The following is a 13,467-nucleotide window of genomic DNA, read 5'->3' on the forward strand; positions in this document are numbered from 1 at the left end:
GGCGTTGTTGGACTAGGCCGCGCCTCGCGAGAGCGGCCCACGCCTCACCCGGCACGTTCTGGGGAAAGCCTCCTTCCGAGGCGGGGATGGCCAGTGGCCCCGTCCAGAGGGGAAAGGTTTTTCGAAGGGCTCCGCTTTGGCTGGGCGGCCGGCCACCCCTCGGTAGGAGGCCAAGGGACTGGAGTCTCCTCTCATGTAACTGTGCTTCGGAGACCTGGGGTTTGGCTGGCAACTGGTGGGAGTTAAGATCCTAGAAGTGAGATTCCTTGGCCTCCGGGGTCAAGGATCAGAGGCTGGACTATCACTTTATGAGCGTGGCCTCAGCATGGCCCCCGGAGGTTCAGCTGGAGCCAGAAGATAGGGACAGTTTTAGTTCCCCGCTTATAAAACGTGAGGTTAGCAGTCCTCTTAAGTTCAGTTTGCAGTACTGAAGTGGGGTCAGTTCCGCGCGGAGAAGCTTGGAGCCAGATTGTCAGGGACCCAGAAAGTTTCGACCTTTAAACATAAAGGGTTAGTAGATCTGTTTAGGACTAGAAATAATCAAAGGGTAGATTCTGTCCTTAGCTTCCGGACGTAGACCTCCGGACGAGGTCTGAGGAGTCGTACCTACAGTGCCAAAGGTGGAAGAAACTTGTTGGAAAGACCTTGATTTTGGCGTGTGTTCTTTCATGTGAAACGTGGTCTTTCTGTGCGAAATGGGAAAGAGTAGGTTCCAGATTAAGGGGGAATGGTTTGGTGGAAGGTTGACTCCGTTGCTAGTGGTTCTAGAATGGATTTTCTTTGACACTGTTATCTGTGCTCCTGCTTCCAAATGCTTTCATTCATGTAACCACATGTCAGGTTAAGAAAGTGTTTTGTGAACAGTCTGGATGGAAGATTGGCAGCTTAAGTTTTATTTTTGATGTTTGGTTCCACATATTTTTATTTTACTTACATATTTTAAATTTAGTTTTGGTTGTGCTGGGCCTTCCTTCCTGCTCTAGATTTTCTCTAGTTGTGGAGCACTTGCTTCTCATTGCGGTGGCCTCTCTCCTTGCAGAGCAGGGGCTCTAGGCAGTAGTTGGGACACATGGGCTCAGTAGTTGCAATTCCTGGGCTCTACAGCTCAGGCTCAATATTTGTAGCTCACAGACTTAGTTGGGCCTCACCATGTGGAATCTTCCCAGATCAGGGATCGAACCTGTGTCTTCTGCATTGGCAGGCGGATTCTTTACCACCAAGCCACCAGGGAAGCCCTGGTGCCACATACTTTTAGATCAGTTTTTCCAATACTTCTCGGGGTGACTGCTTTGACAACTATCTTAATCAAATCTGTTAACCAGTTTTCTGTTTATATTGTTGTTGAAAAATAAAGTGTGTCAGATTTGAATTAATATATACAGTACATTTTATTCTTTATTATTCAGTAATATATTTTGTGTGCTGAAACGTGTTTTTGGTCAATGGGGATAGTAAAATGTTTTGTTCATGTGTATGTTTGTTTTGACATTTCAGATGCCCCCCAAAAAGGGAGGTGATGGAATTAAACCACCCCCAATCATTGGAAGATTTGGAACCTCCTTGAAAATTGGTATTGTTGGATTACCAAATGTTGGGTAGGTGAATATTGGCCTTTTCACATTTTCCTTTTGTAAATATTTTGGTCCTGTGGTACAAAGGGGAACTCTGGAGGTAATTGAAATTTAAAATGAAGAGGCCAGGAAACTGGAATATTACTATGTTGCAAAACAAGGTTTTCATTTAGATGTATCTTATTTTTGGTTTTTTACACAGATTCTGTATTGAAACTTGAGTTAACTTACATTCTTTGTTTTGCTGAACTCAGAGGAAGAATCTGTGGGAGTTGAAACATCTAGTTGAGCCAGAACAGCACTAGTTTGCCTCAGACACTGTTGGGAGACACAGTATTGAATTTATGTGGAATTAGAGTAGTTTAAATTAGATTTTCTTGCTGGTTGGCTATATAGGATACCTAGGCTGGTTACCAGAGGCCATACAATAGAATACTTTAGGAAATAGTTTTAAAACCTGCATTATAAATTTGATTAGATTCTTGGGGAGATCAAGGATAAGATGACTGAATTTTTACTTGAAAAGAAGGTGATGAATTTGAACTTAATATTGGAAATTGTACGGTAAAAGGGTATCTGTTAAATCTGTTAAGTCGTTAAATCTGAAAGTTGTGGGAATAAAATTTTGAGTTTTGTAATGTTTAAAGTGAATCATTTATTGCGAGTGAGACAGTAATTAGGAAATATTTATGGGGATTTTTGTATAAATCTATGCACATGCAACTTGGATGTTCAGTCTATTTTTTCATTATTTGCCCTTCTATTTTAATACCTTTTACTAACCTTAAAATACAAAAATGTCTCAGAAATGATTAAGGTGTACTAAGGAGTATCAGATCTAATATGGATTTGTTAAGGTGACAGATGTTTTGGAATGTGAGTTAGGCTTAAGATTGGTAGGTGGGACAATCGTGTTCTTTCTTGTGTTCCTTGGGGCCCCTGTCATAGAGATTGCCTAGTGAATATAGCATGGTGTGACTAAGTAAGGCAGTTCTGAAATTCTTGTAATGTAAAACATGACAAGTGTGGCTGTCCTAATTTCAACTGGAGCTGGAGAGGTTTGCATTTTGAGGGGATTTCCTGCTGTGATATAGGCTGCTTGCAAAGTAAGACTAAATAGAGAGTGGGAATATAAGCAAAACAAATAATTAAGCAAAGTACTGTAAGGGTGCTGTCAATAAACTTGAAAGCAAGATATGATCATTATGTATGTTGTGAACTTTATTACATTAGTAAGCAAGACAGTTTTTAGATGTTAGCATGCTTCTCTTATCCTGGAATCATTGCAGTCAGTGCAGCTTGATTTTAGTGGAAAGACTTTAAATGGGCTATCTTAAACTTTTTCCTTTTATTTTATTTTTGGCTACATTGCATGGCATGTGGGATCTTAGTTTGGTGACTAGGGATTGAACCCATAACCCGTGAAGTGGAAGCCCATAGAGTCTTAACCAACTGGACTGCCAGGAAGTCCTAAAATGATCCATCTTATAAAGTATTTCCTATATGAGTTTTTTAGCATAGAGCATAATGTCAATGTATATGAAAATAACCTAAAGTGTTTTATTAAATGTGTTATTTATGCTTTTAAATTAAAGACTCCTCCAGTTTTGTTGATGTATGTTTCATAAACAGTAAATTCACTCATTTTAATAATGCACAGTTTGATGAGTTTTGGCAATTGTGTTTGGCTATGAACACTCCTTTTTATAGAATGATCTTACATTGCCTATCAGTTGGGGTTCTTCATAAGCAGCACAAATTCTGGTTGTTTTAAGCAAGAAAAAGACACTGGAAGAAAAGCATTGAAGAGCAAGCTGAATGGCCAGGCCTCAGTAAGGACAGGAACTTGGATAGCCTGGCAGAGCTGGGTCCACTTGGAGCCCAGCCGTATGAACCTCTGGGTGTGGACCAGAGGTATGGACCTCTGGGTGTTTCTCATCACCTGCTACCTCTCCAGAGGAATGCAGGTTTCTGTGTAGGGAAATATGACTGAACATGTCTTCCTCTAGATAGGCTCACAAGAAATGGATTGGGGAGAGGGGACAGTAAAAAAACAAGAACCTGTAGTACAGAAACCGATGGAGGAGGGCATGGCCACCCACTCCAGTATTCTTGCCTGGAGAATTCCCATGGACAAAGGAGCCTGGTGGACTACAGTCCATGGGGTCGCAAAGACTTGGACACGACTGAGGGCCTAAGCACAGTACAGAAACCATCTGAAGAATCTCTTGGTTTTTAGAGAACTGGATGAATAAAAAGGTTTGCTTTTTAGTAGCCATAAGGCTGATTACCTAAAAATATAGAGGTAATATTTATAGCTAACAATAGCTGATACCTATTTGAACACTTACTTGCTATATACCTATCATTGGGCACATTATATGTATTATCTAATTTAATCCATGTTTGATGTCCCTACCTTCTTCCCATTATACTTTAAATTCCATGAAGGCAAGGATAGCCTTGTTCTTGTTCATTGTTATTATTTCTAGCACTTAGATTGGTGTTTGGAACTTAGTGACAGTGAAAAACAAAGCTAGTCACACAGTTGTGTCCTACTCTCTGCAGCCCCATGGACTGTAGCCCGCCAGGCTCCTCTGTCCATGGAGTTCTCCAGGCAGGAGTCTGGAGTGGATTGCCATTTCCTTCTCCAGAGGATCTTCCCGACCCAGGGATTGAACCTGGGTCTCCTGCGTTGCAGGCAGATTCTTTACTAACTGAGCTACTAGGGAAGCCCAGGAACTTAGTAGGCACTCAGTAATTATTTGTGAATGGGGTGGTTTTTCTGCCCTTGATGCTATGTGGAGGTTTAGTGATAAGGGGACATGTTTTGATGGCCACTTTTAATGAAGTGAAGTAGAAAGAATACTAAAATGAAAATTTGGAGATTTAATTTCCAGGTTTGTTCTGCTTTTTCTTACCTGAATGACCCTTTATAAATTAGCTCTTCTTGGGCAAGTATATTGTTGTAGGTATAAGGCTTGGAGGATGTTGGGGGACACCACTGATACTTTTTTTTTTAAGGTTTTTTGCTTGTTGGTTTATTTTGTTTTTAGGTTCACAGCAGCTTTGAGGGAAGGGCACAGAGACTTCCCTTATACCTCCTGCCCATATACATGCATGTCCTTCCCCTCTTATCAACATCCCACACCAGAGTGTACATTTGTTACCATTGATGAACCTTATTGACACATCACCCAATGTCCATAATTTACTGTAGGGTACGCTGTTGGTATTTTACCTTCTATGGATTTAGACAAATGTAAAAAGACCTTTGTCCACCATTATAGTATCACACAGAGTTGTTTCACTGCCCTAAAAATCCTCTGTGCTCTGCCTATTTATGAACCCTTCTCAACCACTAATCTTTTCACTATTTCCATACTTTGGTCTTTTTAGAATGAAATTGGAATCGTGCAGTATGTAGCCTTTTCAGATTGGCTTCTTTTACTTAGTAATGTGCATTTGTTTCTTCTATGTCTTTTCCTGACTTAAATAACTCATTTCTTTTTAGCGCTGAATAGTATTTCATTGTCTGGATGTACCATAGTTTTTTTAATCCATTCACTGACTTAAGGACATCTTGGTTGCTTCCAAATTTTGGCAGTTATGAATAAAACTACTTGTTATAAACATTCATCTGTAGGTTTTTGTGTAGACATTAATTTCTAGCTCATTTGGATAAATACCAAGGAATATGATTGCTGGATTGTATAGCAGGAGTATGTTTTTAGTTTTATAAGAAGCTTCTGAAGTGGCTGTATCATTTTATATTTTCACCAGCAATGAGAGCTCCTTTTTCTGCATATCCTTGCAGCATCTGGTGCTGTCAGTGTTCTGGATTTTGGCCATTCTAATAGGTGTAGTGGTATTCCATTATTGTTTTAATTTGCGTTTCCTTGATGACATTGTGAAGTATCTTTTCTTATACTTATTTGCCATCTGAATGTCTTCTATGGTGAGATGTGTGTCAAGGTCTTTGGCCCATTTTTTAATTAGTTTGTTTTCTTATAGCTGAGTTTTAAGAGTTCTTTGTATATTTTGGATAACTGTGCTTTATCGAACATGTGTTTTGCAAATATTTTCCTCCATTTCGTGGCTTGTCTTCTCATTCTCTTGATGTTGTGTTTGCAGAGCAGAAGTTTTTCATTTTAATGAAGTTACCTTTTTATTGGGCTTCCCAGATGGTGCAATGGTAAAGAATCTGCCTGCCAGTGAAGGAGGCACGTGTTCAATCTCTGGGTTGGGATGATGATCCCTTGGAGAAGGAAATGGCAACCCACTCCAACATTCTTGCCCAGGAAATCCCATTGATAAAGGAACCTGGCGAGCTATAGTCCATAGGGTTGCAAACCTAACTATTTCTTTCGTGGATCATGCCTTTGGTATTGTACTGAAAAGTCATTGCCATACCCTAAGTCATCTGAGTTTTTCCCTATCTTCTAGGAGATTTGGGCTTCCCTTGTGGCTCAGCTGGTAAAGAATCCGCCTGCAATGCGGGAGACCTGGGTTCGATCCCTCGGTTGGGAAGATCCCCTGGAGAAGGGAAAGGCTACCCACTCCAGTATTCTGGCCTGGAAAATTCCATGGACTATACAGTCTATGGGGTCGCAAAGAATCGGAAGCGACTGAGTGACTTCACTTCTAGGAGGTTTTTAGTTTTGCATTTACATTTAGGTCTGTGATCCATTTGAGTTAATTTTTGTAAATGGTGGTTGTAATGTCTGTATCTAGATTCTTTTTTTTGGCATATGGATGTCCAGTTGTTCCAGCACCATTTGTTGAAAAGACTGTCCTTGCTCCATTATATTGTCTTTGCTTGAGAAACTACAATTTGATATTCCGTCATGGGGCAGCTCTTCTTGATGCTGTCACTGCATGAGATGTGGTTGGTTTCAGTTGCAGGTGTCAGAAAACCCCCCCAAAACTACGGCCTAAACAGAAATTTCTTTTTTATGTAAAAGTAAATTTAGCAGTCATGGGTTGGTATACTGACTTCGCTTTATGAAGTCTTAGAAACCCCAGCTCCTTGCACTTTGCACCTTGGCAATCCTCAGGGAGTGGCCTTTCAGTCTCATCCTCCGAAGTGCTGTGAATTCCAGACAGCTGGTTATCCAGAGGCTCAAAGGGCCAAACGACTTGCCCTGCAGTCTGTTATGGATTTTTTTTCCTGTAAGCTGCCACACCGTACTCTCCTTTGTCCAGATTTAGTCATAAGAATTTTTCAGGGAATGCTAGGAAGTGTAGTTTTTTATTTTGATGGACAGATGATCAGTTAAAAAATCTGTTACTGTGAAAGGAGGAGAGAATGAAAATTGGGGGACCAGTATACACTCTGTTCCAGCACTCACAGCTGCCTTAGGGGACTATTTGTCTTGCTTAGTTGATACTTCTGGGAATGTCCTTTGGTTGTTCCTACGACTTGCTCTCTTCCAATTCGCCAGAGACCAACCACAGAGTCTTTCAAAGCTATGTACTGTTATTGAGGAAAACACTGTAGGAAATGCTTTAAAAAAATTGCAGGATAATTATGTTCAGTGTTTTAGTTATCTAGTTTTATGTAACAAACCATTCCAAAAGCTTGTGGTTTAAGATAATAACTATTTATTATTTCTCCTGGTTCTGTAGCTTAGTTGGGCGAGTTTGCTACTGGTCTCACTTCAGATCCTATATGTGCCTGCGTTCAGCTAGTGGCCAGTCAGGACTGGAGGGTTCAAGTGGCCATACCTGCAGGACTGGGGCCTTATCAGGATTGGCTGGAAGTCTGGGTCATTTCTGCCTTCCTTTTCTTGGCTTCTTTCTCTCCAGGTTATCTCCAAACTTTTTTATAGCATGGTGGCTAGCTCCCAAGAGGGAGAAGATGTGACGGTGGTACCACGTGCTTCCACCTATTTCTTCTAGTTAAAAGAAGTCATGACACCAACCCAGAGACAAGGAGGGAAGGGAAACAGACCAGTTTCTTGGTGGGAGGAGGGGCAAAGAATGTGTGGCCATCTTTAATCTGCTGCATTCTGTTATTTCTCCAGTATAGTTTTGTATGACACCCATTTGTTTCCTGGAGAGGTCTTTCTGGCTGATTCTTAGCTGCTGCTTCTTATTGAAGAAGCTCCATTCCTTTTTTAAAAAATATATTTTGTTTCTTGTTTCTTTATTGGCTGCTCTGGGTCTTGGTTGCTGTGCATGGGCTTTCCCTAGTTGCGGCCAGCTGGGGCTACTCTAGCTGCAGTGTGGGGGCTTCTCTTTGCAGTGGTTTCTCTTGTTGCGAGCATGGGCTCTAAGGCACGTGGCCTTCAGTAGTTGCAGTGAGCGGGTTCAGTCGTTGTGGCGCGCCGGCTTATTAGTTGCCCCAAGGCATGTGGGATCTTCTCACACCAGGGATTGAACCAGTGTCCCCTGCATTGCAACGCAGATTCTTAACCACAGGACCACAAGGGAAGCCTGAGGCTCTATTCTTGATTGCTTCAAGAAGCTCACTGGCAGAAGATTATTCTCTCAGTGTTCAATTTATAACTCGCTCTTTATGCATATAGTTATTTTTCATGCTGGCCAGATTTTTTTCCAGTATTTGATTATTAAAAATTTCATATACAGAAAAGCCACTAACTTCATACAGAGTAGTGTTTTATTATATATGCATTATATATAAGAAGTAACCAATTATGTGTATTCTATCCTTGGAATAGATTATATTTTTCTTTTATAGTTATAAATTCTTTAACAGCATCTTCCACTTATGACTTAATTGTTTTTGCAGATTGCTTGCATGAACTAGTTTGAAACTAATTTGGAAATGAAGGTACAGGGAAATCACAAATTGTGTACTTTAACTTTTTTTTTAGGTCATTTAAGGTCTTTTAAAAATGTTTGGTTTTGACAGACTATAGCAAAGTGCAGTAGTGATCTGAAAGCTGGTACTCATGTCTTGTCTTTAAGTTCTCTGCCCCGTTTGGCCCTATTTGTAACTCTCTACCTTTCTTACCCTTCTGCAGTCTTTTGTGGTTGCTACACTTCCTCTGTTTGCTCTCTTAGTAGATTTCTGTCCTTGGCTGTCTTCTCTCTTATCCTTTCTCCCTGGTTAGTCTCATCCTCTCCTGATATTAATCATCTGTTGGCTTCTCTTTTCTATAGTCTTGCTGTTATATTCCTTGTCTTGTGTAGTAATAACTGCTTTCCGCCCAGATACTTGAGAGATTTATCTTTGCATCCTTTCTCCTCAGCTGTATTTTTCTGTAGGGTATCAAACCTGGTACCCAAGTCTCTCTCTGATCTGTTTTTTTCACATCTTCATTGCCACTCATTTCTTACTTGAATTATTCCAGAGGCTTCTTAAGTGGGCTTTTTGTCAGAGCATTATCTATAGTGAATCTTTTGTTTTGCCCAAGTGATTTTTTTGTTTTTGTTTTTTATGTTAAGGTATAACATATACAATAAAATGTGAAAACTTTAAATGTACATATCAGATTTTTACGTTTTAATTCACCCATGTAACCAGTACCCACATCAAGATCTAGAACAAATCCAGTGCCACGGAAGACTTGCTTGTACCCCTTCTCAGTCAGTACTGCCTTTCCTAGGATAACCACATTCCAGCTTATATCACCACATTGGTTAATGTGCCTGATACAGATGGAATCACACATTATGCACTCCTACACCTTTTTTAAGTCAACATTATGCCTGAGAAAATGTAAGATATTTACCCATGTTGCTGTGATGGGTACTTGGGTTGTTCTCAGTTTTTGCCTATTATGAATTGAGGTGATTTGACCTTTCATCTATATATGTCTTTTGGTGGGTAGATCTAAAAACTCGTTTCTGTTGGGAGAATGGATGCACTTACCCACTTACCCTGCCTCTTCTCCAAACTTCCCACCCCTATTAGTTAAATTGCTTTAGGTAGGTATTGCCACATAGTTTTCCAAATTATTTATTATTATTCTAATTTATAGTGCTGGTATTGTAAAATTTCTAATTGTTCTGCATCCTACTGCCACTTGGTATTATCATTCTTTTTCATTTTGGTCATACTTCAGTGTAGTATCTCCCGATTGTTTTGCATCTCTCTGATAGCTAATGATTTTGAGCATCTTTTAAAATGTTTTTGGTCATCTTCTGTGAAGGATTTTTTTTTCTTTTTTTTTTTTTTAGTAATGATTAGGTGTTGTTTATTCTGGATATGGATTCCTTGTTGGGTATGTATTAGAACTACCTCTTCCCAGTCTGTGTGACACTGCTTAAGGTTAAATAAAAATTGTTTTTTCAAGAAGTTTCACAATTTAAAAATTTTACGCTTGCAAAACCAGTTTAAAAAAAATTCCGATACGAGGTCTGTTTACATCCCCCAACTGTTAACACGGTATGGTTATAAAAATTAGGAGATCAGCATTGATTTACCGGTTTTCTTTTTTTTTTTTTTTTTTTTCCGGTTTTCTTACTGACATTCATTGTCTGGTCCAGGACCTACTTCAGGGTTATATACATGTTGCGTTTAACCGTTGCTATGTCCTTAGTTTCCTTTAATCTGAAGCAGTTTCTCACTTTGTTTCTTTATGTCCTTGACACTTTCGGGGAGTGGTGGCCATTTACCTCAGGCCCTTAAACCTTGAGGTTTATCTAATATTTCCTTGTGGTAAAATTCATACTTTTGGATGCAGAAGTGAGATATGCTTCTAAGTACGTTACATCAGGAAGCATACAGTGTTGGTTTGTCCTAATACCAGTGATGTTAATTAACTTTGATCAGTTATCTAAGGAGATGTCTGACAGATTTCTTCACTGAAAGGTTTTCTCTATTTCCCATTACAATTAATAAATACATGTTGTAGGAAGATACTTTGAAGTTACGTAAATATTGTGTTTCTCATACTTTTGCCTCCCAGTTATGGCATGTATTAATGATTCTTGTTTGAAATAGTTATTGTGGTGTTTACCAAATGGTGATTTAAAAATTTCTATTGTTCCTTCTAGATTTATATACTTATAGAAGGAACAATGGAAATTCTGTTGTATAGAATTCTGTTGTAAAGAAGAACCTCCCCTTCTTCTATTACTTATAATTTGTTTGTATCAGGATCAGTTTTTACTTTGTTGGTTGTACTGGATTACTGTTGTTATATGCTGTGTCACTCAAACTGCCCATATATGGCCATCGGGAGCCTTACTGTTCACAAGTATACCTTTTGATGTGTCCTCTATTTTTTTAGTATTTTCTACTTTCTGGCTCCACATTGTGTTCTAGGCTTATTCGTACTTTCTCTGCTCCAGCTTTGGAATAAAAAATTTATGTGTGACATATGTTTTCATTGCTCTTGAGTGTGTACTTAAGAGTGGAATTTCTAGGTTGTATGTGACTATGTATTTAACTATTTGAGGAGCTGCCAAACTGTTTTCCAAAGCGAGCATGTAATTCTGTATTCCTATCAGCAATGTATGTAGGGTCTACTTTCTTCACATTCTCACCAATGCTTGTTATTACCTTTATAAAGCATTTTTAAAATTAAGGTATAGTTGATTTACAATATTATCTTAATTTGAGGCGTGTGACATAGTGATTCAAAATTTTTGTAGATTATACTTCATTTATAGTTATTATAAAATACTGGCTGTATCCCTTGTGCTGAATACTGTATCCTCATAGCTTATTTTATATGTAGTCGTTTGTGTATACCTTACTCCCCTACCTTGTCTTGCTGCTACCCACTTTCCCTATCCCCACTGATAACCACTGTCTTCATTTCAGTTTCATTTTACTTCAGATATTTATACAATTGTTCTTTCTGATAGTTTTCATATTTTTTGCATTCCTCATTATCTTCATCTGTGAGTTTGTTTCTTTTTTGTTACATTCATTGGTTTGGCCATTATTTCTTCAAATGCTTTTTTCTCCCCTTCTCCTTTCTTCTCCTTCTGTGATTCTTATCATATGTGAGTTAATCCTCTAGTCAGTACTCTCCTGAAGCTGTGGTTGTTTTTTGTCCAGTTCCCCCCTGCTTCTTCTGATGGTCTCTGTTGCTCTGTCTTCGTCTTCACTGATCTTTTCTGCAGTGTCTGTTGTGCAGTTCGTCACATCCAGTGTGCATCATTTCAATTTCATTTTTTTCAGACGTTGTATTTTTTATACCATAGTCCTGCCTGGGTGGTTTTTAATTTAATTCCTCATTGTCTTCATATTTACCTTTATATCCTTCAGAAAAACTAAAAAATATCTATAACATTTATCTTAAGGTCCTCATCTGCTAATACCATCATCTCTATCATTACTGGGTTTGTTTATGTTTGTTGACTTTTATCCTGATTTTGATGTTTTATTTTCCTGCTTCTTTGCATTCCTCTTACTTTTTATTGGATTCTAGATGCTGGATTTTATGTTGCATGCTGCAAGTTATAGTATTCCTTTAGTGAGTGTTGGACTTTGTTCTCACATTTAGTTTTTGATTGTTTTGAGACTTTTTATTATATTTTCTTAAGATAGGTTCATAATATTTTTTTGCTTTGGTGCTACTTTAGCTCTTAAACTAAGATGTGGCTTTGAGGACTCTACCCAAGTTCCCTTACATTATATCTCTGTCTGTTCCAGCTGGTAGGGATGTGAACTTTTCTGAGCTCTGTGTGACCTTGAGAATTGTTCACTGTGCTGCTCCTGGGTATTTTTTCCCCTGGCCTGTGGACACTGACCTTACTGATGTACAATGTTACTCAGCCTTATTCTTGAAGATACCTTCTGCTGATCCCCAGAGCCCTCTCTCTGTGCAGCCGCTTCCTTTCTAGTCCACGTCCTATAAGTTCTGGCTGCTTTGGCCTTCTCAAAACCCTCATCTCAGTCTCTTTAACTTGGCATGACTGCCAGGCTCCTTTGGTTCCTCCCGCCTGTGCTGTGGCTTTGAAACCACCTTTAGGCAGTAAGCAAGGGCAGTTTCAGAGCTTAGTTCATTTGTTGTTCTTGCAGGGGACACAGTCCTGTGCTGTATATTGTCCACTGTTTGAAAACTGTTATTTCATGTATTTTGTCTGATTTCCTAGGAAATCATTGATTGTGGCAGGAGAGCACACATGAGTAGAAGGGGAAGCAAAATTCCCCAAGTTAAATGAGCTTAACTCATTTTATTTCTGTCAGTATTCCAGGGTACCTGCTCTTCTATGGAAATTTGTGACTGGGAATTATTTGCTTTCTTTTTTAATATGTTTAGAATAATCTTTTGGACAACAGATCTGCTCTCCTACTTACTTTTTCCTGTTATCAACAGTAATTGTATGCCTTAAAAGTACTTCGTAATCTACTTGCTTTTAAGTCTTTTAATTTTCATAGGTTCTTTTTCAGAATTCTGGTCATTGTTGCTGTATCTTCACATAATTCAGATAGATTATTTTTCTTATTTATTTACTATTAATTATAGATTTTATTTGGATTTCACCAGTTTTCCCACTCATGTCCTTTTTCTTTACCAGTATAGATCTTTTAAAGGTCACACAAATTTTTATTTACTTTTGAAAAGTGTCAATCAGGTATTTTGTATAATGACCCTCCATTCCATTTTAATGTTTTCTCATGCTGTGAACTTTTTCATTGTTCATTTATTCGTCAGTAGACATTAGGGTTCCTTCCACCTTTTGGTTATTGTGAATAATGCTGCAGTGAACATGAGTCTGTAAATATCACTTTAGATCCTGCTTATAATTATTCTGGGTAAATACCCTGAAGTGAAGTTGTTGGGTCACATGGTAATTTTATTTTTAATTTTTTTGAGGAATCTGTATACTGGTTTCCATAGCAGTTGCACCATTTTACATTCTACCAGGATTGTACCAGTTTCTCTATATCTCGGCCAACACTTATTGTTTTCTGTTTTTTTTTTATTTGGCTGCACTGGGGCTTTGTTGGTACTCTTGGGCTTTCTCT

At 38.8% G+C, this 13,467-nt stretch overlaps 1 protein-coding gene across 1 annotated transcript in view; it reads left to right on the forward strand.

Annotated features, from left to right (window-relative positions):
• Nucleotides 1–13,467, forward strand: part of OLA1 (Obg like ATPase 1) — a 157,624-nt gene that overhangs the window by 323 nt on the left and 143,834 nt on the right. The window contains exon 2 of the mRNA XM_043894255.1: nucleotides 1,495–1,595. Coding sequence (XP_043750190.1) covers nucleotides 1,495–1,595 — 101 coding nt within the window. The remainder of the gene's footprint in view (nucleotides 1–1,494; nucleotides 1,596–13,467) is intronic.

This window comes from Cervus elaphus, chromosome 33 (genome assembly GCF_910594005.1).
Source record: "Cervus elaphus chromosome 33, mCerEla1.1, whole genome shotgun sequence".
Lineage (NCBI taxonomy): Eukaryota > Metazoa > Chordata > Mammalia > Artiodactyla > Cervidae > Cervus > Cervus elaphus.